Source organism: Talpa occidentalis, unplaced genomic scaffold (assembly GCF_014898055.3).
Source record: "Talpa occidentalis isolate TD23 unplaced genomic scaffold, MPIMG_talOcc4v2.1 talOcc4.10, whole genome shotgun sequence".
Taxonomy (NCBI): domain Eukaryota; kingdom Metazoa; phylum Chordata; class Mammalia; order Eulipotyphla; family Talpidae; genus Talpa; species Talpa occidentalis.
Window position 1 is genome coordinate 91,777,963 of NW_023600993.1, and position 27,574 is coordinate 91,805,536.

Here is a 27,574-nt window from a genome sequence, read left to right on the forward strand (position 1 = left end):
GGTGGTGCAGGGGTTAAAATCTCAGCACTATCAAGCTGTTGCCAGCCACTGAGCCACTGTAGCATGAGTTCAATTCCTGACCAGGGAGCTGACCCACATGGCACAGCAGACCTCTCCTGTCTCTGCTGCAGCTCCCCTCAGCAGTGTATTTTCTTCCTGAAAATAATTAGGAAGAATAAGATAGTCTATTGAGAACATTCCTAGTTTGTGACAATAAAACCACATATCTAGGTTATTTACTACTTAGGTGCATTTTCTGGTAAATGTCAGTATAAGCAAAACCACCCCTTAGAGACACTTGAGCTGGAGAACTTTCTGGGACAGATGAACCAATTATCATTGAGAAGGACTAAGTTCTAATGGTTTTAAATGGCTCATGTCTTGAAAAAACACTGACCTGAATATTGGGAAGCCTGAGTTCTAGTTCCAGGTCTGATTGTGAATTAGATCACTGATCCTGATCAAGTCCTTTTAACTTCCACGAGCCAGTTTTCCTTCTATAAAACAAAGAATTTAGGCTCGATCATGATTAAATCCTCCTTCAGCTTTAAAATTATGACTCAGTAATTTGGGCATGACCAATCTGTCTCACAGCAGAAGACTTCGTATAAGGCATATGAGTAATTTACAAAATAAAATTAAAAAATAGTGTATATATATATATATTTTCCTCTGTGATCACATATAAACCTTGTTGCCTATACTTGGGCCTTTAGTGAAGATAAGACAAAAATAAAACAAGGATAATATTGTGAAGAACTAAAACTAAGTATAGAGCATCTTTTTTGCATATACAAAGTAGGTACTTTGTTAGTGGGCTAGGAATATGAAAGTGATATGATGCTTTCTTCAAGAAGCTCCCAGTGTAATAGTGGAGGCAGACTAACCATAGGTCAACTAAATTCAAGGGTTATCACAAAAATGAGCACACAGTTTCTAAAGTGTGCAAAGGAGGAAGGATGGAGAATTCTAGGAGGAGGGATTATCATCTTTAACCCTATTTCAATTATTATGGAAGCAAGTAAAAGGAATATTTAGAAAATGAACATACCCATGTAAATTCAGATTTTTTTTCTCCTGGTAGTTTTGCTGTATTTGAATTACTACAAGAGTTAATGCTGATTGAATGCCCACTGCTTTATACTGTGGTAACTTATTTAATACAACCTTTTCTTAACACCTCACTTTGTTATAGGACAGGGCAACAGCTTGGACAACAGCTAGGAGTTAGGAAAGGGCAAAGTTAGGATTCCAAGTTATGGCTACTTGTCTCTAAAGCTCTAGATCTTCCCATTAACTGTCATATATCTCAAAGAATGCAGACTTGTCTTCACAGGTTTAAAAAAGGATAGTCAGAAGCCTCTCACTTCCTTGAAATTATTTTGAATAAAATATTTTCACTACTGGAGCTTATCTCTCATCAGCTCTCCTTTGGATTAGTGGACTGTTTCTCAAGCTTATTGATGGAAACAGTCATCTGAAGTTTCTTCCAAGGCACTTTCCCTGGTCATGCCTCTGGAGATTCTGAATCAGGATTGAATCTGGCTCTAGAATCCCTATTTTTGACAAGCATTTGGATCCTAAGCAGTGAAATTGGAGGAAACACTTAGGTTAGAATCCTAGCCCAAATGTTTCACCCATTTCTAGTCTTACTCCAATCTAAGACCCAGTCCTTTCCACATACCCGCCCCAGCGCCCTGCCAGTTTTCTTCAGCATTACTTAAGTCCCTGAAGACTTCCATATCATTCCCCATTGTTTTATTAACGGATAATAAACACAACTCTTTACACAGCATTTACTAATCACCCTGATTCCAGCCTTGGAGAGAAGTTCCATGAAGGGGCCCAACTGCAGTATCTGGTCGCACAGGAGGCGCCCAATAAATATTTAGTGAACCAACAAGTCCTTGAGGTAGTTACTGTTATTTTTATTACCCTTTAATTTGAAAATGAGACTAAAAGAGAAGTAGCAACGTTGCGACAGCTTGCAAAATAATCAGCATTTAGCAGTTACTACGGGAGGCATCGCCTCAGTGCCACCGTGTCTACTGGCGGCAACATGCTCCTGCGAGCAGTCCTTTCCCAAAGTTTGACCTTCCGAGGGCCATCATCCAGGCCAAGCCACCTGAAACCGTGATCAGGGCAGCTAAATCAGGCAGAAGTACGCGCCCTTCCCTCCAATATGGCGGGGCGGGATCGGGCGGTCCCGGGGCGGGGCCACAACGCAAGCCAGAGAGCCGCGGTCGGTCACGTGGTTAGGAGGGCGGTGGCCTTGGGGGCGTGGCCGTAACAGGCCGGAACAGCCAAGGCCCAGGCTCCCGCGGGCCACGCCCCCCGGCGCGGCCGGGAGCTCGCGCGCAACGAAGGGGTGGAGTCTCCTCGTGACCTTTCACCCCAGCATGGCTGCGCCCGTGGGACCGGTGAAATTCTGGCGTCCAGGTAAGGTCCTTGGCTGAACGCTGAGCAGATGCGGCAGCCTGACTTTCGTTTTAGCCCTGCGGCCGGCGCTCGGGGGCCCGCGGCCCTGCTTTCAGGCCTGACCTCGGCGGGCTTGCCACCACTGCCTTGGTGCTGGTGGACTGCGGCTCAGGCGCTTACCGTGGTACCGATAATTTGGGGGTCTTCCTCGAGTCTGGGCAGAAACTCTCTGTGTGACCTTGTTCTAGTCCCTCAGCCTCCCCGGGCCTCGGTTTCCTCACTCCAGATGCCTGTCCTGCCCAACCCGTGAGATGGGGAAATGCTGAAGCGCCCACGCGTGCCCTATTAGCACCCTGGGGTAACGTTGGGGCTGTTCTGGGTCTGGGAGTTCCATCAGTGGAGTCACTACCTGGGTTCCAATTTTCGGCTTTGCCATAAGGTAATAGTCACTTAACCCCTCTGAGTCTGAGCCTCCTCACCTGTGAGATTGGCAGAATAATGTCTATCCTGTGAACTTGATTGACGACCACAACGCCTTGCTTGACGTAAAGTGATTACAAAAGGGAAAGTGTTTTAATTTCTTTTAGGGAAATTCTTGCTATCCCGAGTGTCTGCCAGAGAGGATCATCCTCCTTCATATTAGCTGCCATCCACTTCCCCTCTTACAGACTTGCATTTCAACTCACAAAATGCTTTGCTTGTAATTGCTTTAATTTACTCATCAATCAGGTTTATGTTGAATGTGTACGTGCCGGATCCTGCTAGAGGGAGTAGTTCCTTTACTTCTTTCAGTTTCTTGTGAAAAACAAGTTTCTTAATAGTTATCAGCTGCTTTTTCCTACCATGTGCACCTCTGCAGGTCTGCATTTGAAAATATATTGCAGCAAAAATGAAATGAGACAAGAAAGGCATTACAAGGAAAGCTTTTAAAGGCTATTTAAGCATGGCTCCCTGTACTTCTGACCATGCATATAAAGTTTGTGAGAAGTAAACCCAAGCAAGGGACATGTTCATTCCTTAAAAGTAAAATCATACAGTTTTATGATTCAGCATTTCAAGTCATTAGCCATTTACCTATCTTGAGTTTTATTTATAGCCAAAGCTAAGATCCCATTAAATAATGAGATACTATTTTATTTATTAAATTATTTAATACGGTCAAAGTGTTAAATATAATTAAGGGCTGAATGAATTGTTGGATATCAGACCATAATACTATAGAACATGGGATTACTCTAAGATTTCTATTCCATTATTTAGTTCATTCATTGAGGGTACACTTACTGAACACCCAATCCTGTGATCAGGTGGTGAATGTAGATGACGGAACTCTGCTCTCAAGATTCATTGTTTCTTTTCGCTCTTCTCTCTCACTATGAAGTTAGATATCCTTTAGGGGAGATTTTAAAATCAGTTAGAAGAGGTTGGGGGTAAGGAAGAAGCCCTGTAGAATCAGACCATGGAGCCCATCCTGACTTCCTTTGACTAACTTTGTGACTTGGCAAAATCACTTAAATGCTCAAAGTTTCAGTTATCTGTATATTGAGCATAAAACCTATCCATAGAATTGTTTTGAGGGCTATATGAAGTACATATAAAGCTTTAGCCCTACAAATGATTATAATTATGTAGAAGTATAGAAAAGTGGGAAAGATTTTATGTGCAAGCCACTTTTACTGCCATCTTTCTTACTAGTACAGAGATTCACACTATCTCTGTGATGGAGTTATTACTCTTATTTTACTGATGAAGAAAGTGAAGTTAAAGGTATGAAAATAGGATGTTGGAAGTACATGGTGAAGGTTAGGGAAGTGGTTGAGATTGGATATAAGACTAGGTGTTGGAATTATGAACATATCCTGTAGATGGTAAGTTACAAGCCCAGGTAGCTTAAGGGGCCTTTCCAACAGTCTCACTGCTGGGTGGGAGTTAATAGGGAGTTGCATGAACTATGGCAAACTAGAGTGTACATACACTGATAGAAATAAACAATGCAGAGATACACTGGAACTTACATTTGCTATCTAAAGCAGGAAACTATGCTCCATTCTACATCCTTGTCCTATGGGCTCAGAGTTGTGAGATTTTTTTTGTATTTTAAGGAAACCTAATATCCAGATTTGAATGGGAAGTTTTTACATGTTACTTTATATTAACTGCAAACATTTTAACTATAGCATATTTGGCATATCCTGAGTCACTAATCTGTGGTCTCTACCAATTTGTAATCTCTGTCCTAAGAGCCTTATATGACCTGCCTGAAATTTTTGTAGAAAAGTTTGAATTAATTTGCTACCACAAGTGGATCAAAAGGGCCTGGCCATTTTCCTTCATTCACTCAACAAATATTCAATGAGTGTTAACCATGTGCTTGGTAAATACTTTATAGCAACAGCTTTGAAGATTTTTTGACTGAAATTATACAGTAGGAAGTATTGTGTTGTGATCCAGCGTGTGCATGCACACACACACGCTCGCACGCACGCACGCCCTGAGAAAAGTTTTACAAAAACAGTGTTGTTTTCTGGTATGCCCCCTGATATTTTCCATTCTGTTTCTAGTTCATTATTAAAGAATGCTGGTCATGTCCTAGTATTTTAATTTCATAACCAACTAGTGGCTCACCATCGGGTTTTGAAAAGCTAGTTTAGAGATAATGATGGGTTGGGGGTGCGCTGTTTTATAGATGGAGAAATGAAGGCATTTATGGTTTGCAAGAATTACAAATGTGTTACTCCCTTAAGTATAGAGAATGTTCCCAAGGGAAAAACAACCATAGACATCCAGAATGGGCCATGGGGATATAAAGAGGGGAAGTAGCCTAGCTTGGTTGAATGAAGTCTTTTGTAAGGAGTACACATCTTCTTTATTGACTAACAGCAGCTGTTCTTGTAAACGATCTCATAACAGAATTTACTGGGGTAGAATTGGCTGTAGGTTAGAGACAAATTAGGGTGGGGTAGTGAAGAAAACACCTGGGCGGATTAAATCCTGGTGTGGGAGGAAGAACCCTTGCAGGAGACAAGGGTTCTTAACAGCCTCGCTGTTAAGGTTTAGACAATGTTTTGAAAAGAAGGGAATTCTGGAAAAAAACAGCTATTGAGGATAAGGTAGTCCTTGCAATAGTTTTCTAGGATAAAGGTACAAGAAGTGGGGTCTCCCTGGTGGCACAGGTGGTTGAGCGCAGGGCTGTGAAGCTGTCCACAGCCCCTGCAGTGCAGGTTTGATCCTGGCCGACCGCAGAGATACCCACATGGCACGGCAGACCTCTCCTAGCTCGCTGCTGCTCCCCTCAGCGGTGTATTTGTCAGTCTGCCTGTTCTGTTCCCCACTCTGTCTCTGGTGAATCCTCTCACCCTCCCGCACATCTGGCCTGTACCCTGGTTCTTGTATAAATAAATATATCTTAGGAAAAAAAGGTACAAGAAGTGATTGAGATGCAGCAATAATAAGGGGAAAAGGAAAGGAAGTCTTTAAGCACAGGCTTTGTTCCAGGCCCTGTTCTTTTATCGTGTTGAAAGGAAAGGTCAACATTTTGGCAAAAACCATGCAGCAGTACCTGACTTATGGCTTTCTGGGACCTCTGGGACACAACAGTATTCCTAGAAATAAATGGAAAAGAGAACAGAGATCTAAACTTAACTCTATGGGGTTTATGGGCCTCCAGCATTTTGTGTTGTGATATGTTTTTCAGGAAAGGGAGTTCATATCTTTATTCAGATGATTGAAGGAGTCTGGGACACCCTCTCTTCCCTCAAATGTGAAAATAAGTCACTGGGTTAAATATTCTGATCACAGAAATTGCTGTACTTTCCTTAGCATCACAGATTGTGTGTTCAGAGACCTGAGAGATGGTAGTTTTGGATGAACATCTCCAGCACCCGCCAATAGAAGGCTGTGCAGCTCCTGCAGAGAAGTTGGCTTCAGGACTGAAAGGAATTGGTTGAGATGAGAGAGGGAGAAAACTGAGGCAGATTTTGAGCATCCTGTTCCTTTCATCCCTGAAAGGATGCCATCCTGCAATAATGGAATGTGTCCTTTATTTTAGCTCCCTTCCACTGGGTTTCTGTCACTTGAGTTTGGTAACAATGAGGACCTGGATGCCAACAGTAACACAGGGGACTCTGTAACATAGTCACTCGTGGCTGGGCTCTGTAACATAGTCACTTTGGAGCCTAGTGGACTTGACACTGCAGTAAAAATTTTGGGGAAGATTTTTGTATTCTGACCGATACTTTCCTATATGCCCCTTAAAGTTAAAGTTTAATAGCTCTTAGCAGTTTCAGATAAAATGCGCTGCCTCTGTTGTATATCTTTGTTTTTGAATTTGTACCATTTGCACATTTCTTCTGCCATTGTCTCAGAGAATCTGAAAAAACATTTCTGCTACAGGTACAGAGGGACCAGGCGTCAGCATCTCTGAAGAGAGACAGAGTCTAGCTGAAAACTCTGCCACAACCGTCGTGTATAATCCGTACGCCGCCCTTTCTATAGAGCAACAGAGGCAGAAGCTGCCCGTATTTAGGGTACGTGGAGAAGCGTGCTCGGCAGTCTGGGATCTCTGGGACAGTAGCTTTATATTTGGCACTGAAGGGAGTCGTGTCTTCTTAATCTTAATGATTCTTTCAAGCCCAGTGAGCTCAGGGGTTGTCTAATCTGAAGGGATTAACTATTCAAATATGTGTGTCAGTTAACCATATAAATTTTGAAAGTTCTCAGGGTTTTTTTCAGTTAGGTCTTACATATTGAAAAATGGATAGAAAAGGAGTGGCTTTCTTTTTTCCTCTCTTCAATTATGGACAATTTCAAATATACAGAAATGTAGAGAAAGTAGCAGAGTGAACATTTGTGCATGCTGCTACAACATATTACAAACATGTGGTCAATTTTAGCTTTCTTTTTTAAGGCATATTTCTCTATACTTCCTAAAGTAGCTCTTAGTAGTTTCAGATCCAATGCATTGCCTGTGTTGTATATCTTTGTTTTTGAATTTGTACCTTTTGCATATTTCTACTTCCCCCATCCAGAACAAGAAAGTACAAAATCAGCAACTGACAAGAAAGTATCTAGATAACAGTCACTAGACCACTGCAGCAGAATCTCCTTTGGGTGCTTGTAGAAATTGTCTTGGACTCTACCCTAGCCCTACTGAGTCACAAACCCTAAGGGCAGGCTGAGAGATCTTCATTTCTAATAAATATCTTAAGAGATTTCACACCAAGATTTGGTAACTACAAATCTGGATCCCAAATAATGACAACCCCAAGTCCCCAAACTCCAAACAGCCAATACTTGATTTCCCAGGAGGCAGCAACCCTCCTGGCTCTTCTAATCGTCACCAAACACTCCTTGTTGTGGAATCAGATGCTCTGAGCAGTGATCAGAGTGGGGGAATTTGACAGTATTTTATTTCATTCCTAACCAGGTATTTATGGAACATCTTATGACCTTCCAGACCATTGGGTGTATCTGTAATCAAATGTGTACCCAAAAATACATTATGAAGCTAAATAGAAAGGATGTTGGAGTTATCTGTGAATTTTCAGTGCCCAAACCAGTATCTCTGCTCACACTGAATGGGTCAAGGAAGCCTCAGTTGAAATATAGATAGACCCATGGCACCTCTATTGTGACTTTGAACTTAGAGGTAGAGGAACTTTTTTAGAATTTAATAAATTAAAAAGAAAATTAAATTACGAGTACATGCATGTTGTACAACATTCAGGTCTTCACACCCCTGCTTCCCATCCACCCTCTTCTGCTCCTTGGAAGTGGCGCAAATACCAGTTTCTTGTTTTGTTTTTTCCAAAGATAACATATACATATATAAGTATATATATATATGTGTTCATAAAATCATACATTCTAGTGTGTTATTCACACTGTTTAGCACCTAGCTTCTCTTATCTTTCAGGTCATTTCCATACATGTAGACATTTAGTTCATTTTAACAACTGCAAGTTATTCCATCACTGGAGTGTTTCATAGCAGATTTAACGAATCCCCTATTGATGAACATTTAGGCTATTTGAGTTTTTGGCTATTATAAATAATTCTGCAATGAGTATATGTGTATATTCTGTACATCTTTGTTCACATGTATTAGTATGTCTGTAGTGTAACTTCTTGTAAGAGAAAATTTTGAATCAAAGGTATGTTTATTATATATTTTGCTAAGTTGCTATTGCTCAATTGTAACTGTATTAGCTTATTTTAATACTAATAGTACCTGAAAGTTAGATGTGCATTTCTATAATTTCTAAAAAAATTTACTTTTGTTTAGCAAATACTACATTCATAATATTTAGCTGTTTAGGTCTTTTGATTCATGCATGGCTATTTATAATTAATGGTTATGTTTTTCAGCTTAGGAATCATATATTATACTTGATAGAAAACTATCAGACAGTGGTGATTGTTGGAGAAACAGGATGTGGGAAAAGCACACAGATTCCACAGGTGAGTTTGTAATTTAAATGTGTCTTTGCACTTTGATTTGATTGGGAGGATTTTGTAACTAGAGAATTGTCCTTGTGTCATTTGCATTTTTAAAATCTCCTCTCAGAGAGGTGATATTCAAGCCCACTGCATATTTTTTTTTATTTTTATTTTTTTTCCTACTGCATATTTTTATTAAACTTTTGGTGCTTACATTATAGTGTCTTTGATTAGTACTGAAGTAATGTTTATCTTTGATTTATTATAATTACAAAGTAGTAATTGAATAATTATGCTCTGACAAGAATAATGGGGACTCATTCAGAGATGTGTAATGCATAGTTTTTTCCTCAAATAATCACAGTTGAAGAGGTGGGGTAAAATGGATATTGCTGCATTTATACATAAAAATTGACTATTGCAGAACTATGCAGCACTATTTAAGAAACCTCTTTTACTAGGCAAAATCATATCTGGCATGGCTAGTGTTGGAAAGAAGGATCAGGAAAGGCCTTGAAGAAGAAATGATGTTTGAAATAGACCCCGAACAGTTAGTGGGAGCTGGTTGTGAAGATGTTCTAATCCAGTGAATATTGTGGTTAGAGATAGTGGGGTATTGTGTCCGGGGCTGCCAGACCTTAGGAATGGAAAGATAGTATACTTTCAGTGTGTGTCATCAGAACCCTGACTTGGGGGTGAATAGTGATAATGTTGCAAGTTTTTCTTTCCTTTCTTAATGTAGATTTTTATTGAAGTATAAAAAGTATTTATGTAAGTATTTATGTCATAATTGCACAATTTGATCATTTTTACGAGTGAACCCACTTGTGTTACCAGCACCCAGATAAAGAAACAGAGCATTACCAGAACCCCAGAAGACTTGTTTTGTCCCCTTCTGGTTTCTAACTTCAGTTCTCCCAGCAAACATACACATGAGGGTTTCTGGTTTCTAACACCATAATGAGTTCTGCCAACTTTTGGACTTTTATGCTTACATAATATAACTCCTTTTCCCAACATATATGTGAGATGCTTCCCTGATGTTGCATATAGTATGTGTTCATTCTCATTGCTGTATAGCAGGGGTCAGCAAACGGGAATTCTTGTGCAGGTGATGAAAAACCCTTTGTAGTTTTGCACATGTTGATGATATGTTATTGACTGCCTGATGAGGATGTATGGGCATGCCAACATCTCTCTATAGTTGTCAATATCTTGTCTGCACCGCTCTGGCCCAATAATGAGTAATGGGTTTAGAATGGGACCCAGACATTGGTGTCTCTTAAAAGTTTTCCACATGATCTCATGTGCAGCTAGGGAAAAGGCAGGTAGAGGAGATTGATGTAGCAGAGAAAGGACTGTTGGAAATGTAGACAGCAGAGAAGATGGAGGAAAAACGTGCAAATGGTATCAGGAGCCTAGCAAATGACTTGTTTCTTACAAAGGGACACGTTAAATTTTTGAGAGATTATCAGTTAGTAGTAATAATTATAATAATAAAAGTTGTAATAAGTAATAATTATAGTAAGTGCTACATAAGGGTTAGTGCCCATAAAGTGATCACTTTACACATGTTGATGTATTTAATCCCCAGTGACCTAGTCTATGAGGTACAGACTATTATTATCCTTATTTTACAGATGGGGGCCCTATAGAGAGCAGGGAGGTGGCAGAATATAGAACAGAGGTTAAAAGATAGGCCACTTAAGATGAGATGATTTTAGTTTGTTTTGGAATTAGTTATATAGCTATTTGGTCAGTTTAGGATAGACTATGTTATGATAATAAAGAACCAGAAAATCTCAGTGGCTTAAAAACACAAAAACTTGTGTCTTCCTCATACTATGTGGTCATCTTGGGTTGATGACCCAAGATGTGGGCTGTTCCACCTCATCTCTGAAACCTAAACTGATGGTACAGCCCTTCCTGGAACTTGTGGACCTTGTGGAAGAGATGGCAGAACCCCCGGGTGGCACTGAAAACTTCTCACTGGAAGTGGCACATCTTGTTGGTCAAAGCAAGTGACATGGCCAGGCCTGATAGCAGTAGAGTGGTAGTGTATATAGAATCCTCCTAGAGGGTAGGATTCCCTTTGTCTCATTTTTGGATCAATAAAACAATACAGCACAACGATCTGGTCATTTCTGCCAGGACAGTTTCACTGTTTAGACCAGAGAGGGCCTGCTGAGGAACTGAGTCCAGGGAGAGAATGGCCTGAAGGAGAGACAGGAATAGGGTCTGAGGATTAGGGTCTGAGAGCCTGGGCAGTATGGTAGGAAATGAAGGTAGGTTTTGTTTTTTTTTCTTTAATTTTAAAATTTATTTAAATTTTTTGGTAATATTTAGTAGATGCAGGTGGTTTAAAATTCAAAAGGCAAGAAAGACATGAAAAGGTTTCCCTCTGCCCTCTCTTCTTCTGTTTACTTGCTTTAGGCAGGTGTCACTGTTGTCAGTTTCTTAGGTAACAATTTTTTATTACATTGACAGAGAAATGTGTGTGTATAAATATATATTCTCCCACCCCTTTTAAAAGATTTGAATGGTTGCTATCTATACATTCTTTAACACAACTTGTCTGTTTTTAATGTGTCCTTTTTACAGAAGAGATTTTACATTTTACCAATTCCCTGTGGATAGACATGTAGCTTGTGTCCAGGTTTGCATCATCACAATGATTCAGCGAGTCAATTTGCATATATATATATAGTTCTGCACACGAACTGATATAGCACTCAGAATAATTATGATAGTTATGGAGTTGCTGGGTCAAGGACCGTTTGCATTTGAATTTAATTATTTTTAGGAACTTGCTTTTATTATAAGCGCTGTGTTTTTTAAATAGGGAACACTATCACGTGGTGCAGAATTCAAAAAGCACAAAGGAATAAATGCGACAAAGTGAAACTCCTAAGCGGTGCTGGTAAGAACGACTGGATCGTTGTGATAGATTATATTACTGGTCCAAATATCTGCCACTCCTCCCGTAGAAGGGTCATTCCCTTTTTCTTCACCCTTCATTTCCCCTTCTATGAGATAGTCACTGTTTCCAATTTCTTGAGTGATGGCCTAGGAAATTGGAAAAGCTGAGGAACTGAAGGTCATGGCAAAGATACAGAGCAAGTTTTTCTTTGCAAACTGACTTGCTAGATTTATGTAATATCTTTCCTTGGAACAAACACAGCATAATGAAGCACCAGCCACCAGTTTTGAAATTCCATAAACTAGAATTTTGTGACTTTTTTTTACTAGAACTCTGTTGAAACAATGGACTCTGCAAACCAGCTCTTCACTACAATTTTTATTTGTACTGTGTTTGGTAGAGTTCCTCCTCACCCCACCCACTAATTAGAAGACCAGGTCAGGTGACCCTTACATAGAGTGGAGAGAACTGAGATGGAATTCAGCCACCTCCTTCCATGACATCCTACCACTCTTGATGTCAACACTAGGCCTGCTCTTGCAGTATCTTGAAATTTCTGCCTGGTGGTCATCGTAAGCGGGGTGAAAATTTGAATCACAGGCGCATTGAGGAGTCTGGCTTCATGGACAGGTTGTTTATTATCATGGAGATTATTTTTCTTTTCCTTAATCCTGCTCCTGAGAGACTGAGTGTGTTTGATTCTGGTTATGTGTCAGGGCTTTGGTTTCCTGAGCCTGAATCCCAGCTCTAGTGTTTTTTTTTTTTTTTTAAAATACAAGCACTGGGTACAGTCAGAAGCGCGGGAGGGTGAGAGAATTCACCAGAGCCAGAGCAGGGAGCAGAACAGGCAGAAGGACTGAAGTACACTGCTGAGGGGCGCAGTGGGCGGCAGGAGAGGTCTGCGTGCCATGTGGGACCCTTGCTGGCAGCCGGGGATTGAACCAGCGCTGCAGAGGCTGTGGGCAGCTTTGCAACCCAGCACTCAACCACTGCACCACCAGGGAGGCCCCCAGCTCTAGATTTTTATCACTGTCCTTGGACAAGTTCTTTGACTTCTTGATTTCCTCATCTCTAAATTGTTAATCATGTGATTACCTTCCGCATAGGATTTGTTGTGAGGATTAAGCAGGGTTATGTGTGCAGGGAGCTTAGCACACTTCCTGGCACCTGGTGATGTACTTGGTGAATCTGAGCTATGTGAAGGTGCTCATTTGTGTGCATTGGGATGAATGGTAATATGTATATATGTTTAATACAAGTTCACACACAAGTTTACTACACACAAGTTTTTTATAGCAAAAAAACATTTTGTTCCTTCCACTCATTTTTTAAAAACTATCATGTTTCAACTAATTTTAGATTAACACAGAGTTGCAAAAATAATACAGAATCCCTTTATGCCCCTCCCACTACTACCCCTAGTACAGTAATCAAAGGCAGATGTTAATGTTGCTATAATGTTGCTAGACTACAGATTTTATTTAAATCTCATCACTTCCCCCACCAGTGTTCTTTTTTGGTTCTGAGACCCAAGGTCCTCTATTACATTTGGGTGTTATTTCTTTCTAGTTTCCTCCCATTGGTGAGACTTCCTCAGTCTTTCCTCATGACCTTGATGTTTTTGATGAGTACTGGGCATTTATTTTTATAGATGACTCTTGATTTGGGTTTATGTGGTGTTTTCTCATGAGTAGGACAAACTGATGCTTTTTGTCAAAGTTACACAAATAATGCGTCCTTAGTGCATAGTATCAAGAAGCTGGAGATGCTGGCGTCTTATAACTGTTGAGGTGAGTCTCGATCACTTGTTGAAGGTGCCAGGTCTCACTTTACAAAGTGGTCATTCTTCCCATTGTAGTCAGTAACTAAGTCCTCACTTAACACTGTCAGTGGGTACTTGGAAACTGCATCTTAAGCAAAACTATATAATAAAGAAACTAGACCCTTGAATAACATTTTATTCATTCTTGGCTAGGATTGTTTGTTGTTTTCCTCTCACAAACTTTACAATGAAATTACAAACTATTGAGGGAAATAACGTTGATTGAAAGAAGGTTATTTGAGAACCATCTGTGTCTTGGGGAAGATATTTCCAGATCGCAAATACTCTGCTTCTCTTCAAACTTGCCATATATTTTAGATAGATACTGTCTGCAGCAGTAACTCAAGTGTTTTGTCTTGTGATGATTTTCTTTTCCTTTCTCCTTCTACCTTTATTTAGTGGAATCTTCTTATATATCCACTTATTTATACATATTGGCATAGCTTAATGGATATTTATTTTGTTCTATCATCATATCATCATATACTATCATCATATATTTTGTTGCTCAGGATGGTCTGGTTTTCATCATTAGGAACGCCTTCGGTTTGACTCCTTGTTCTTTCTAAAAGCTTTTATCCTTTCCTTGAATGTGTCCTTCCTTGCTGGTACAACAGACATTTCAGGCTTGTCTTCTACTTTCCTGCACTGCCTTGGGTCACCTGCTTCTCCAAGAAATCCTGGATCCTTTTATTGGAGAATGGTCTTTGAAATCGAAATTTGGATTCTAGGGTGCTCATTGCTAATGAGTTGTCATTTCTCTAAGTCTCAATGGGCAACTTAGGAAATATATGTGTTAATATTAACCCACACATAAAAAAATCTAAATATCTCCGTATATTAAAAATCATCCATTTATGCTGATACTTCTGATTCCAGTCCAACACCATAGGGCTTATTTTAGCCTTTCCTTACTTGTAACTTCTCTCCAGCTGTGAGAAACTCAGTCCTCGTTCTCTATAATATGTACTTACTCGTTAAATTCTAGTATATTCATAAAATAGTTTCAGAATTGCTAAACAATGCCCCTGCTTGGTTACTAACTAGATCACAGCGTTTAAGTGCAGTTATTTTTGTCATTAACTTTATACAGCATCTAGTCAAGATCCTGTTTCCCACATACTTAGATTGGCTCCTATCTCCCCCGCCCCCTCAGTTAATGTGGTTCATTTGTAATACTGAAGGGTGATTTGTTAGTGTTTGCGTTTCCTTTTGATTTCCCTCCACACCCTGGTTGGTTCTATTTATTTTGGAGTGTTTGAAGATTATGTGGAACTTGACTGTGGTTCTGAGAGTTGGAGCCGCATAAAAACCATGTACTCAGAGTGTTGGCCCTCCCTCTTCCCTACTGCCCTGTTTCCACTGCCCCCTCCTGTTTTTTCCTCCCCTGCCTCCAGAGACACCCATTCTCTTTAGTTTCTGGTTTATCTTTCCTTTGTTTCTTTGAATAAATAAGCAGATAGATGTAATACCATTTTAAATCTTTTTCCCCCACTGTAAGAAGTAATGTATACATCTTTGTAAAATGAGACATTACAGGAACATGTAACTGTGGTAGTCACTGCTACTCATTTTGGTTTTTAAAAATGCATGTAATCAACTCACTATATAACAAAGAAATACAAGTATGTCAGATAAACAAATCAGATAAATACATATAAGCTAGCGTTAAGTATACTAACAGATCTAATGGCAGGTAGTATGTGTGTAATATCTAATTATTTTTACTTGAAATGATAAAATATCTTGAATGATTGGCATTTATATTGGTACATATGTTATTGGCACACACTCTCTCAGTGTACCTAAAATTCTTTGTTCTACAGATTTAGAGATTGGGAGAGATCCATGGGTAGTTTTATTTTCCGAGATAGTTGTAGTCCGTAGACATTTTGTAGGACTGGGGATTCAGAATGTTGAATGTGTGCCTTGGTTCTTCTGTTTATCAGCTCTGATATGAATTTAAGCAAATTACCTCACAGTTGTAAGCTTCATATCTCTTATTTCAAAACAATCTCCAAAATGTCTGCTAGTACAAGAACCATCTGTTGTTTATTTTCTCAATGGTTTTAACACAATGCAGGGCATTTTGGGGGGGATTGTTCTGGAGCAGTGGTGTCAGATGCATACTTAGATGTCATTTTATTTGTAGTATCTTGCAGAGGCTGGCTGGACAGCGGAAGGAAGAGTTGTAGGAGTGACCCAGCCTCGAAGAGTGGCTGCTGTTACTGTGAGTTACTTTTTTGATATTGCAAAGACTCTCTGTTCTTCTGTTTCACTAATTTTTTCTTCATTTCCTAAACACTCAAAATAAGTATGATGTTGCTCCTTATGAAATTAATTTTTCAAGTTATTTAAAAATTAACTGTGATCTTACTACTTTTGCAAAATTGATACTGTACATTAAAATTTTAAATAGTAATAAAGTTAAACAAAACAGCAGCAGCGAAAAAGGCAGATCTCACCACCCAGGAAAAACATTGTGAACATTTGTGGCATCATTCTAAGCTTATTTTTACATAAAGAGGAATGTTTGGCTGGATGGATAGAAATTATTTTATAAAAAAGGGATTGCAGCTTGGTGTGTTTACTTTTGTTGTATTTAGTGAAAGAGGAACCAAGTGAAATAAGTGTAGTTACTGAACTTTGGATAGATATTTGTTCACCATAGAGCCTTTATTAAAGTTTGAAAACTAAGGAAAAAAATACAAAAAACTTTAGGATGTTACTTATTTTTGAACTATGCTGTATTTCCTGTTGTAAAAGAAGAGTAGTATAGTACATTTATTCTACTTACCTTTCCTTGCCACTTGCTATAGATCCAGCCCTGTAATGTTTATTTCAAGATTTATAACTTAAGTTCTTTCAACTTAAACTCCCAAGAGGTTTAACTCTAATACTAGTTTAAATAGATGTAATGTTCATCACTATTTGTTTTCCATGTTTTTGCTGATCCTGACTTATTCATTTCCCTTTATTTCTTGATTGCTTGCATTTTATATCCCTGAGACTGATTGTGGTCTTTGTTGATAAAAGATTCTTGATTCATGCTCTCTTTCCCCAGGAACTGTGCAGACCTTGCTCCATTGCCTCTTAACATGGAGGATCACTGTACAGAAATCTAGTGGGTTTCTCCCCCCCCCATTTTCTGGCTTGCTTTTTCTCCTTGAATGCTCGTGAGATTGTTTTTGTGTCAGGATATGTCTTGATGTCTTGATTTATGTCTTGTTTTCTGTTTTCCTAAATATGGGAGAACTTTCAGGTTCAAGTCTCTTTATATCAGGCAAGTTTTCTTTTATGATATCTCAGCATGCTTTTCTGTTCCATTTATTTTAGCATCAATTAAGTGTATATTAGATTTTCTTTGTCTTATTATTAGCATATATCACATCTCTGGAGTCATCTATTCTTTTGTATTTTGTTTTGTGGATTTTCTTCAAGCCTGCCCACAATGTTCATGATTGTTTTTAGTCAAATTTATTCTATTTTGGTTCCATTATATCTCTAGCATTACATCTTCGAATGCTTTTTTTTTTTCTTTACTAGGTAGAGAAGTGCATGTGTAGAATGGGAGATGATATTATAATATAAATTTTAACGGCTGATAATACAAAAATTTTTTAAAAATTGAAAGTGTTTTTATTAACTGTATAACACATTTCTGTAAATTCTTTTTTTCTGTAATTTTTGGTTGTATTCCAGTTGATCACCTCTTCACATGACAGTGATTTTTCTATTGTTTTCCTACAGAGAGAATGGAGCGATATTTTAATTATTTCTCTAGCATGATTGATTCAAATTTGCTTATTAGTGGCACTGTGAAAAAGTTGCTTTATCTTTGTAACTGGCTACTTGTGACATGGTTCTCAAATTGGAAAATGGCTCTAGCTCTTTCATTTCCAAGCTGTGAGATTTGGAGGACTTCTGCAGACTGACACATTTGAGACCTCATGTGTCTTCAACTTTCCTTTGATTTTGTGTCTCTCCCCAAGTTCTTTTTAGCTTAAGCTTGTAATTACTCTGAAAGTGGATGTCTTTGGCTGAATTCTGCTGTTTCTGGGTAACACTTTTACAGTTTCTTTTTAAACTGCTTTTTCACTTATATTCGTTTCTTCCCTTTTTCCTTCTGTATCCATGAGCTTTAATGGTGATTTAATCTTATGTAAGTACTTTTATGGTAATTACTCACCGTTGAGTGGGACCTCTGATTGCTGCAGAATTGTGAGGTTATGTTGGTCTGGATAATGCATGGCCTCTCCTCATCTTTCTTAACTCCTTGCTGGGTGGGATCTGTAGTGTGCTCTTCAGTTATTTGAGAGGTCTGTTTGGCTCATAATAAAAATCTGTGGCCGCTCTGACTAGGGATTTGATACTTTGCCTTCCTGCCTGCTTTCTCCTTCAACTTCTGGATTCTTTGTTGTCAGAATGGCTCTTCACTGAGACATTTACTCTGTCTTCTGGCCTGAACACACTGCCCACTGAAATTATTGATGAAGACTTTCCAAGTCTTGTTTTTCATGTATGGGTAAAAAATGGGGCTAACCTTTTATGCCACTGAATGATGACTCAGTTACTTAACAATTAGAACAATTTTTCCCAGTTAGGGTTCGGAATCCCAGCTCTTACTCAGTTTGGATTTTAACTCCAAATTTGTACCCATGGATAATTTCCATGAAACCACATACTTTCTCTTGAAAGAACAAAGAGTTTATAAATTAACCATGTAGTATTAATAGAGCTGTCAAGTTTAAAATGCTACATCTCAAAAAGTACTTTGTGTACAGACCAAAATCTGAAAACAATGTCAGAAACTAAGAACAGATTACATAAGCTGTTGCTTGAGCTCCGTGAGAGGCGTGCTCATTGGACCTCTTTGGTCTAGCCTCTGCCTTGACCTGTGACTCAGGGTAAGCTCTGACGCCTGTCTTATTTCAATTTCTTTGTTAAAAGGGGGGTGTCTTGCCCACCTCAGGGCCTGTGCATATGTTTAATGAGATAGACTAGTAGAGACTTGCAGCACAGCACGTGCCACTTAGGAAGGGTTCAGTGATTGGTTTTTCTTTCTTTTTTACCTCCCTTTCTTTTATTTGTTTCTGTCAAAAAAATCTTATTTATCCAATCTAGTTGCTGATGTTCTTGGGAGTAGAACTTAAACAATAGTGGTAAAGATCTGTTAAACACTCAGTAGAATATGACCTCTCCAATGTCAAGTGGTATGATCATGAATGATAAAGAGTTTGGAAACAATACATATTCTATGCAAACGTATACAAATAGTGGAATAATAAGAATAAATCTGTTGGGTTCTTACTTTTTATTATTTTTTTTTTAAGATTGATTTATTTATGCATACAAGAGCTGGGGTACAGGCCAGAGGTGCGGGGGGATGAGAGGATTTGCCAGAGACAGAGTGAGGAACAGAACAGGCGATTGACCGAAGTACACTGCTGAGGAGAGCAGCGGGTGAGGGCGAGTCAGAAGGTGTGCTGCGCCATATGGGTTGCTCCCTGGCGGCCCAGGGGATTGAACTCGTGTTGCAGTGGCTGCAGATAGCTTCATAGGTTGCCTCTTAACCCCTTGCGCCACCAGGGAGGCCCCTGGATTCTTACTTTTTAGACCCATAAAATGATTACATTGTCATGGAGAGGGAGGGCTGCTTCACTTGTGCTCTCAAAGCCTGTTTTCCCCATAAACTCCTAGTATCACTCTATGCACACATCCTCTGTTTGTGCTGTTCTCCAAGACTTACAGTATAAGGATCTGTAGGGTTGAACTTGAAACAATAACAGTGACAAACACTCCTGGTGAAATGCTGGTTATTGGGAATATAATAACCTCCAGAGTAAAGCAATGTGCTATGAATTTCTGGTTTCATAAGATGTTTTGAAAGACTGCGTAGTATAGACCAGCTGCTCAATGATTGATTCTGTTTTGGCCTATGAAGTTTGTAATAGCAAGTCATTAAGCAGAGTCACTTCTGATGTTCATCTGCTCCTCAGTTTCTTAAACGCTGATGGCCAGATTACTCCGTAGCGCTCGACTCTGAGAGCAGAGGGCTGGGCGCCCTGGGCTCCTGAGCTTGGGGATGCTGCCACGAGATGCTCACCCATGAAAGAGGGAGAAATGCCTGCTTCACAAGGGGGTGGGTGGACCAGTCCCCAGAAAACCTCTAGTATTGCTTCCCTTTGGTTTTTGCCAGTTTAGATAGTTCATATAATCAATGTTAAACTCCTTATTTTCTTTTAAATATAACTGAATTATAAGCGTTATTGCTGTTCTATGTTAATATTTTTTATTATTTCAAATATTTTCTGTTAGTAAGGTAATAATAACCTTTGAATAGACTTCTAGGGGGGCAATAGAGGATGTTGCTGTTGGCTCCACTTTCCTATGCTCACCTTTTGTATACACTGGTGGGTTTATGGCTTCATAATGTAGTTTTTTTTTTTTTTAACTGTGCTGTGTAACTTGGATCCTTAGTTAATGTTCTTTTTTTTTTTTTTTAAATAGAGGCATGTTTTATTTATTTGTTTGTTTGTTTGTTTCTTTGTTTATACATGCACTGGGTACAGTCAGAAGCGCGGGAGGGTGAGAGAATTCACCAGAGCCAGAGCGGGGAGCAGAGCAGGCAGAAGGACCAAAGTACACTGCTGAGGGGAGCAGCGGGCGGCAGGAGAGGTCTGGGCGCCATGTGGGACCCTCCTCCGGTGGCCGGGGAGCAGCTGGGGATCGAACCAGCGCCGCAGAGGTCGCCGGCAGCTTCGCAACCCAGCGCTCAACCGCTGCGCCACCGGGGAGGCCCCTTAGTTAATGTTCTTATCTGCTCGTTGCCTTATTTATTTTTTTGTTAAATCTGTATTCTTGTCTTTATTTCCCCTTCACTGGTTTTGGCAACTGCAACTCTTCCAAATTGTTTTCGGTTATCTGACTTTTGAAAAGTTGTACCTTTTGTCTCCAAAGAGAAAATTAACTTGGCTCGGTATTGAATTTAATCATTCCTGTTTTCCTGTCTTCATGGTCCAGTGGAAAATGCTTTCTTTCAAGGCATGGAAAAATGAAAACGTGGCTCCAATTGGTGTGCTGCTTTAGGAACAGGATGAATCTTGTCATATTTTCTGTTTTGGTCACCAGGAAATTTAGAGCTGAATTTGTGACTCAATTTAAATAACTTTGGCATATCTTTGTTTTTGGCTGTCTCTCATTGGCTTTGATCATTTGGACTTTATTTGTAATTTCTTGCATCGTGATCTGTAACATTTTTACTTGATTCCATTTTTATTTCATATGTTATTATAAGTGGTCTCAGGTCATTTATAGAATGAGGTGAGATATATAAAGTTAACAAATTGCAAAGGACATCACACTTGTTTTCTAATAACCTGCCCCTTCTCATTCTCCACTGTGTTCACCTACTATTTAAAAATAAGTGACCTTTAGATTTTCCATAGTATGTGCTCTGTGCAGTAATTTCTGTGTCTCTATTTTCAGCATGATCTTTCTTCCCAAAGGTTGCAGGGAGAGTAGCTGAGGAACGGGGTGCGGTGCTGGGTCACGAGGTGGGTTACTGCATACGCTTTGATGACTGCACTGACCCGCTAGCTACGCGCATAAAGGTGAGGTGCTCAGGCTGCTTTTCCTGTTGAAAATAAGGGAGATTATTTGGGGGCAGTTAAAACATGCACCTGCTGCTTGGCCGGACCACTGCCACTGGTGGTACCATAGCAGAAAGTGTATAGAATCACCCTGGCCCTTGGGGAAGTAAGTCTGCTGGGAGGTCTAGAGCTCTTTCAAAGAGTCTTTGAATCTTAGCCCAGAAAGGATCTTGGAATAAGTTTAGATCTTTGGTTCTACATATAAAGGGGTTGAGGACTGGGGGTTGAATGAATTCCTGGTTGTGCCTGCAAGTAATAGAACCAGGACTCAAAGCTGTTCTGTCTCATGTATGTTTGACTGTTTCCCCACCAAACTGTATGCTGAAGTCTAAATATAGAAATTCCCTGTAGAAGTCTTAAAAACAGGGACAGTATGGATTGATAAAATAGAGAATTCACAAATGTCATTTTTACTCACTAGAATTTTTTTTTAAAGTTTTATTTATTATTTATACATAGAAGAGCTGGGGTACAGGCCACAGGTATGTGTGTGGGGTTGAGAGGATTCACCAGAGACAGTGGGGAACAGAACAGGCAGATTGACCACAGTGCACTGCTGAGGGAAGCAGAGGGCAAGTCTGCTGCGCCATGTGAGTTGCTCCCTAGCCGGCTAGGGGGATCGAACTCATGCTGCAGAGGCTGCGGACAGCTTCATAGGTTGCGTCTTAACCCTTGTGCCACCAGGGAGGCCCTACTCACTAGAATTTTTCCATGATGATGGATTTTACGTACATATTCTTTGACCTAGTTGCCAATATTAAAATAGTGACAGTAGTAATCAATGTGCAGTCAACAAGTGTGTACTGTGTACTGCTAGGCTGAAATCAGTCGAATCAGTTAGTACTCTAAGGCACTGAATAAAAATGCTCTGGTGAAATGAAAATTGGTTATTAGATTTCACCTTTCAATTTGCAACAGAAGAAATTGAAACTAATCAGATGAGCTAAATGAGCAATGTAGTGATTTGTGAAAAGAGAGACTTCATTTTCCAAATTTCTGTATTTTATTACCTTTGACATCAGTTTTATAGGATAAAGGAACCTCGCTAATTTTTAGACAAATTTCAGTGGATTACATAACCGCATGTTATTTTTTTTATTTTTTTTTTTTTTTTGCTGTTTGGCCTCCGTGACTCTCGCCTAGGTGCCGACCTAGCAGAACGCCTTGTCTGAGCCATCGGATCTCCTGGGTGTCCAGGGTTCCAAGGGTCACAGCTTGGTCGTTCTGAGCACCCTCGGAGTCCACGGATGATAGAGAAAAGTAGAAATCAGTGACAAGAGAGTCCCGACATTCCCACTCAGCAAGTGTAACCGCATGTTATTTTTGAGTCGTACATGAAAAGCTTTTGTGTTCCATTTGGTCATAGTGTTCATCAGGAGTACCATGGAAATGGGCCAGAGCTGATGTTCAGATAGTCAATGCAGGTGAAATTTTGCTGAAAAATTTGCCCACCCTTGCTGAGGCTCCCCTCTTTGGAATCTTGTTTGTCAATTCCATTGCTCGAGAACTAAAATACTAGGGCATTTCCTCCTGGTCCTTTGTGGGAATTGTCTTGTATACCGACCCGTACAGAGGTTGTATGGGCTTGGTTGCACCTGAAGGTTTAAAAAAAACAACTATCTAACTGTAAGTGAGTTATTTCTAAAACTTTGTGGTTTTGTTTTATAGTTTCTGACTGATGGAATGCTGGTCAGGGAAATGATGGTTGATCCACTGTTAACAAAATACAGGTAAACATGTTGTTCCTATGGGTACTTTCCTAATGTTTCAAAAGTGTCCAAGTAGATTGAGCAGGGTAGTAGCTGGGATTTGTCTCTGCGCTCAGCTGCCCCAAACCTTTTCTCCTTATTTTGTCTATTCCAACTATCAATTTTTTTCTCAGTATTTACAGAGTCAAAAACAGGCACATAAGATGCCAGTTATTATTTGAGACATGATGGCTTGTCATTTTCTTCTTTTTCCCTTTCTAGCTCAGGCTTGATGGAGACTGTACTCACAGCACAGACCTGGTCAGCATTTTGTTGACTGTAGTATGTAGGATCCAAATAATTATTTACACTCTCTCTCCTTGATTGTCTTTGTCCCATCACTTGAGGCATTAGTGTTGCCCCACCCAGTCTCTGTGGTGTTCTGAGAAAGGATGTCAGATTTGACTTGCTGATGCACAGGAGACATAGCTGTGACCACGTGCCTCTTTGTGCTGTTTTCTGCAGCTCAATCTTTGGGAGGCTGGTCCTTGTTCTAAATTGTATGTGTTCTGTGGGGCTTTGTGTTCTATTGTAATTTAAGTCAGGTATTAGAGCCTTTTGGGAAAGACTCTTTAAAGGTAGCAATTAAATACATCATTTTCTTTACCAAGATGTGTTGATGTCACCATTCTTATTAGCTGAGGAGTTATATCCTTGTCAGAGAAGAGTTAAAACTTTATCTGTGGTACAGGTGATTGATTGCATGGGGAATAACTACCCAGAAGTCCCTTCTATGACCTGGATGGGATGATTTGGGTGGTTTGTTTAATGTTCACTGAGCTCTTCCCTTTGATTCTTAGTGTCATTATGCTGGATGAAGCCCACGAGCGGACCTTGTACACTGATATTGCCATTGGCTTGCTGAAAAAGGTATGATTTTGCTGCCAGACATTTTTGTTTTCTTGTTTTGTTTTGTTGTATGATTAGGAATGTAATTTTAGCAATTTGGAAAGTCCAATAAAATAGGAAAGATAAAAATTAAAATCGTCTATGCTCCTGCCCACTTAGAGAAAATCATAGATAGAATGTTGATATATTGGGCCTCCCTGGTGGTGCTGCGGTTAGGTCTCAGTGCTATGAAGCTATTGTGAGCCACTGCAGCATGAGTTCGATTCTTGGCCAGGGAGCTGACCCACATGGCACAGCAGACCTCTCCAGTCTCACCCGCTGCTCCCCTCAGCAGTGTATTTCAGTAGATCTGCCTGTTCTGCTCCCTACTCTGTCTATAATGAATCCTCTCACCGCCCACCCCCCCGCCCCCTACCTCTGGCCTACACTCAGTTCTTGTATGTATAAATAAATCTTAAAAAAAAAAAAAAAAAAAAAAAGGGAGGGCCTCTCTGGTGGCACAAGGGGTTAGGACACAACCTATGAGGCTATCTGCAGCCACTGCAGCACGAGTTTGATCCCCAGCTGGCCAGGGAGCAACCCACATGGTGCAGCAGACCTTTCCTGACTTGCCTGCTGTTCCCCTCAGCAGTGCACTTTGGTTAATCCTCCAGTTCTGTTCCCCACTCTGTCTTTGGTGAATCCTCTTACCCCCTACACCTCTGGCCTGTACCCCAGTTCTTGTATGCATAAATAAATACATTGTTTTTTTAAAAAAGGGGGAATGTTGGTATGTTTTCTTCATTTTTGTGTTGTGTGTGTACCATAATTTTTGAAGACATTATTTTTAATATCTTTACCAGAAAGTGTTTGACTCTCCCCCTATTGTTGGGCATTTTACAGCTTCTTGATTCCAAGGATTTTAAGCCATGTTGCAGTGAGGACCTTTATGATTAAATCTGTTACATGTTTGTTTCTTCCTTTCTTATTTTGCTTAAACTTTTTTAATGCAAAGTTTCAGGCATACCCCAGAGTAGAGTGAAAGGTTTAAGGACTCCCTCCTCCCCTACACCCATTATTTGGCTTCAACAGTTTAAACTTGTGGCCAGTCTTGTTTCAACTTTACCTCCCATCCTTCCTGTATTTTTTTTTTTTTTAATACAAACTCCCCATCACAAGCAGTTAAAAAGAGGTAGCAGAGCAGGCTGATTAAGAGTGTAGATAGGTCATACTCCCTGGGTTAAAATTTTGACTTTACTGTGTTCATTCTACAATGGGGATAATATAAATCTTTACATGTGCACTGGTACACTGTCCTATTTGGTAGCCACTAGTCCCCAGGACAGCACTTGACTAAGTATATGTTAGCTGTTGTTATTACTGTTATTTTCATTATTCCTTGGCCAAAGATTAAGACTTTTTGATATCAGTGAGGGTTATCCCACCATGCTATTACTTTCTCAGGAACAGTTTAAGAAGAGGACTTTACTGAATCTTCGATAACACTGAGTATTAGCCTTAAAACAATAAATATTTGCTGATGTGATAGATAAAAAGAAAAATCTTATTATTGCTATGTATTTTTGCTATAGTTTATTTGATCATTTTTCTTATGCCAGTTTCTTTGATTTCTTTCTTTTTTGTGTATTTGTCTTGATTTTATCATTTATATTTTGTTTCTAATCTACTTCACCTGTTACATTTACTTTATCTATTACCTGTTTCTTTCTTTTGTCTATATGTCTGTTTTGATTTTATCATTAATTTTTTGCTTCTCATGTACTTTTTCATGTATTCTGTATGAAACTGATATACTATTTTATATATTGTATTTCATATTTTTGTATATACTTTAACTATATATATATATATATATACGTTGATATTCTGGTGATACAGAGACCCAGAAGTCAAGAAAAAAATTGGTTTTATTCATGGTAGCTTCAAATTCAGGCCTTAAAATCTCCTTTATACTTTCTAAAAAACATTATTTTAGCTTTTTATTTTGGAAACTTTTATATATTTACAGAATTAGAAAGGCCAGCATAAGAACAGGGACCTTTCTTCAATAAAGACTGCTTAAATCTGGCAGAAGGCTCCCCGTGGAGCCAGAGGGAGAAGGTTCCCTGTGCAGTCAGAGGTGAGCTGAAAGCCCCCATAAGCACCTGGCAGGAAGTCAGAGCCCAGAGGAGGAGCCAGAGATTTGGAAGCCAGAGTGCAATCCAGCTGCCCCACCTCCAGGGAAGTCTGTGGGACTTCAAGATGAACCTTTGTAACTAAACACAGAAGGAGGAGAGATTCTGTGACAGTGACCATTAACATACTCAAAGTACCACTGCCTCACTAGACTTCTGGCATAACAGTTCTTGACTTGTTTGGATTGCCAATTTCTGAAACTCCCGAAAGAACACACCAAAAAGATGCCAGCCGGTACCAGCGGCACAGTGTCCCAACGCGTAAGGCAAATTAGAAGACAGACAGCAGGGAAACGAAAAACTACAAGCAAAGTAGCAATGCCTCAGAAAAAAAGACACACCACAAAAAAAATCCCACCCACCAGCTTGCAACTACGGTGACTTGGAAGAACTTCTGAGCCTTCCAGAAAAAGAATTTAAAATTGCCGTGACGAAAAAACTGATGGAAGTCATCAAGGAAAACAACACTCAGAAGAATGAAATTGAGTCCCTAAAGAGGGAAATGAAGGAAATGCGGGAGATCAAAGGATTAACAGAAGAGGTAAAGAATGCTGGGAAAAGCAGTGATAACAGAATAGAGGAAATGGAAGAACGAATAAGCACTCTCGAAGACACAGAAATAAAAAGAACCAAAACAGAAAAGGAAAGAGAAGTACGAATGAAAAAGACTGAAGAAAGACTTCGGGAACTATCTGACTCCATGAGGAAAGGAAATATAAGAGTTATAGGAATCCCAGAAGGAGAGGAGAGAGACCTAGGAACAGAGAAAATATTCAAGGAAATAATTGAAGAGAACTTCCCAAACATGAAGAAGGAGCTGAAAATTGATACACAAGAAGCAAGAAGAACACCAAACTTCCATGATGAAAAGAAAAATACAGCAAGACACATAATAGTAAAGCTCCCAAGAATCCAAGACAAGGCAAAAATAATGAAGCTGACAAGAGAGAAGAAACAGATAACATACAAAGGAAAACCAATCAGACTGACATCAGATTTCTCCGAAAATACACTATGGACAAGGAGAGAGTGGAGGGACATAGTCAACAGACTTCAAGACAACAGATGCGAACCAAGAATACTCTATCCTGCCAAGCTTTCCTTCCTCTATGAAGAAAGAAACAGAAAACAGATTGAAACCCACACTACTGGAAGACCACTGGACTAATGAGGAGATCAAAGAAGAAATTAAAAAATTCTTTGAATTGAATGACAAGGAGGACACCAGTTTCCTAAATGTATGGGATGCAGCAAAAGCAGTAATAAGAGGAAAATATATAACAATAGAGGCTCACATCAAGAAACAAGAAAGAACTCAAAGAAACAACCTAATCTCGAAGCTCAAAGAACTAGAAAAAGAACAAAAAAACCCCAAAACCAGTAGAAGAAAAGAAATAATTAAAACCAAAGCAGAAAAAAAAAAAAAAAAACCAATGCAGAAATAAATGAAATCGAAACTAAAAAAATAATCCAAAAGATCAAGGAAACCAACAGCTGGTTCTTCAAAAAAATAAATAAAATAGACAAACCCTTAGCCAGGCTCACAAAGGAAA

The 27,574-nt window shown here is 39.5% G+C and overlaps 1 protein-coding gene across 1 annotated transcript in view; it reads left to right on the forward strand.

Moving 5' to 3' along the window:
• Window positions 1-2,358: 2,358 nt before the first annotated feature.
• Window positions 2,359-27,574, forward strand: part of DHX35 (DEAH-box helicase 35) — a 65,979-nt gene continuing 40,763 nt past the window's right edge. Inside the window, exons 1-7 of the mRNA XM_037498780.2 lie at window positions 2,359-2,439; window positions 6,811-6,944; window positions 8,785-8,877; window positions 15,751-15,828; window positions 21,107-21,211; window positions 22,919-22,980; window positions 23,799-23,868. Coding sequence (XP_037354677.1) covers window positions 2,400-2,439; window positions 6,811-6,944; window positions 8,785-8,877; window positions 15,751-15,828; window positions 21,107-21,211; window positions 22,919-22,980; window positions 23,799-23,868 — 582 coding nt within the window. The 5' untranslated portion in view covers window positions 2,359-2,399. The remainder of the gene's footprint in view (window positions 2,440-6,810; window positions 6,945-8,784; window positions 8,878-15,750; window positions 15,829-21,106; window positions 21,212-22,918; window positions 22,981-23,798; window positions 23,869-27,574) is intronic.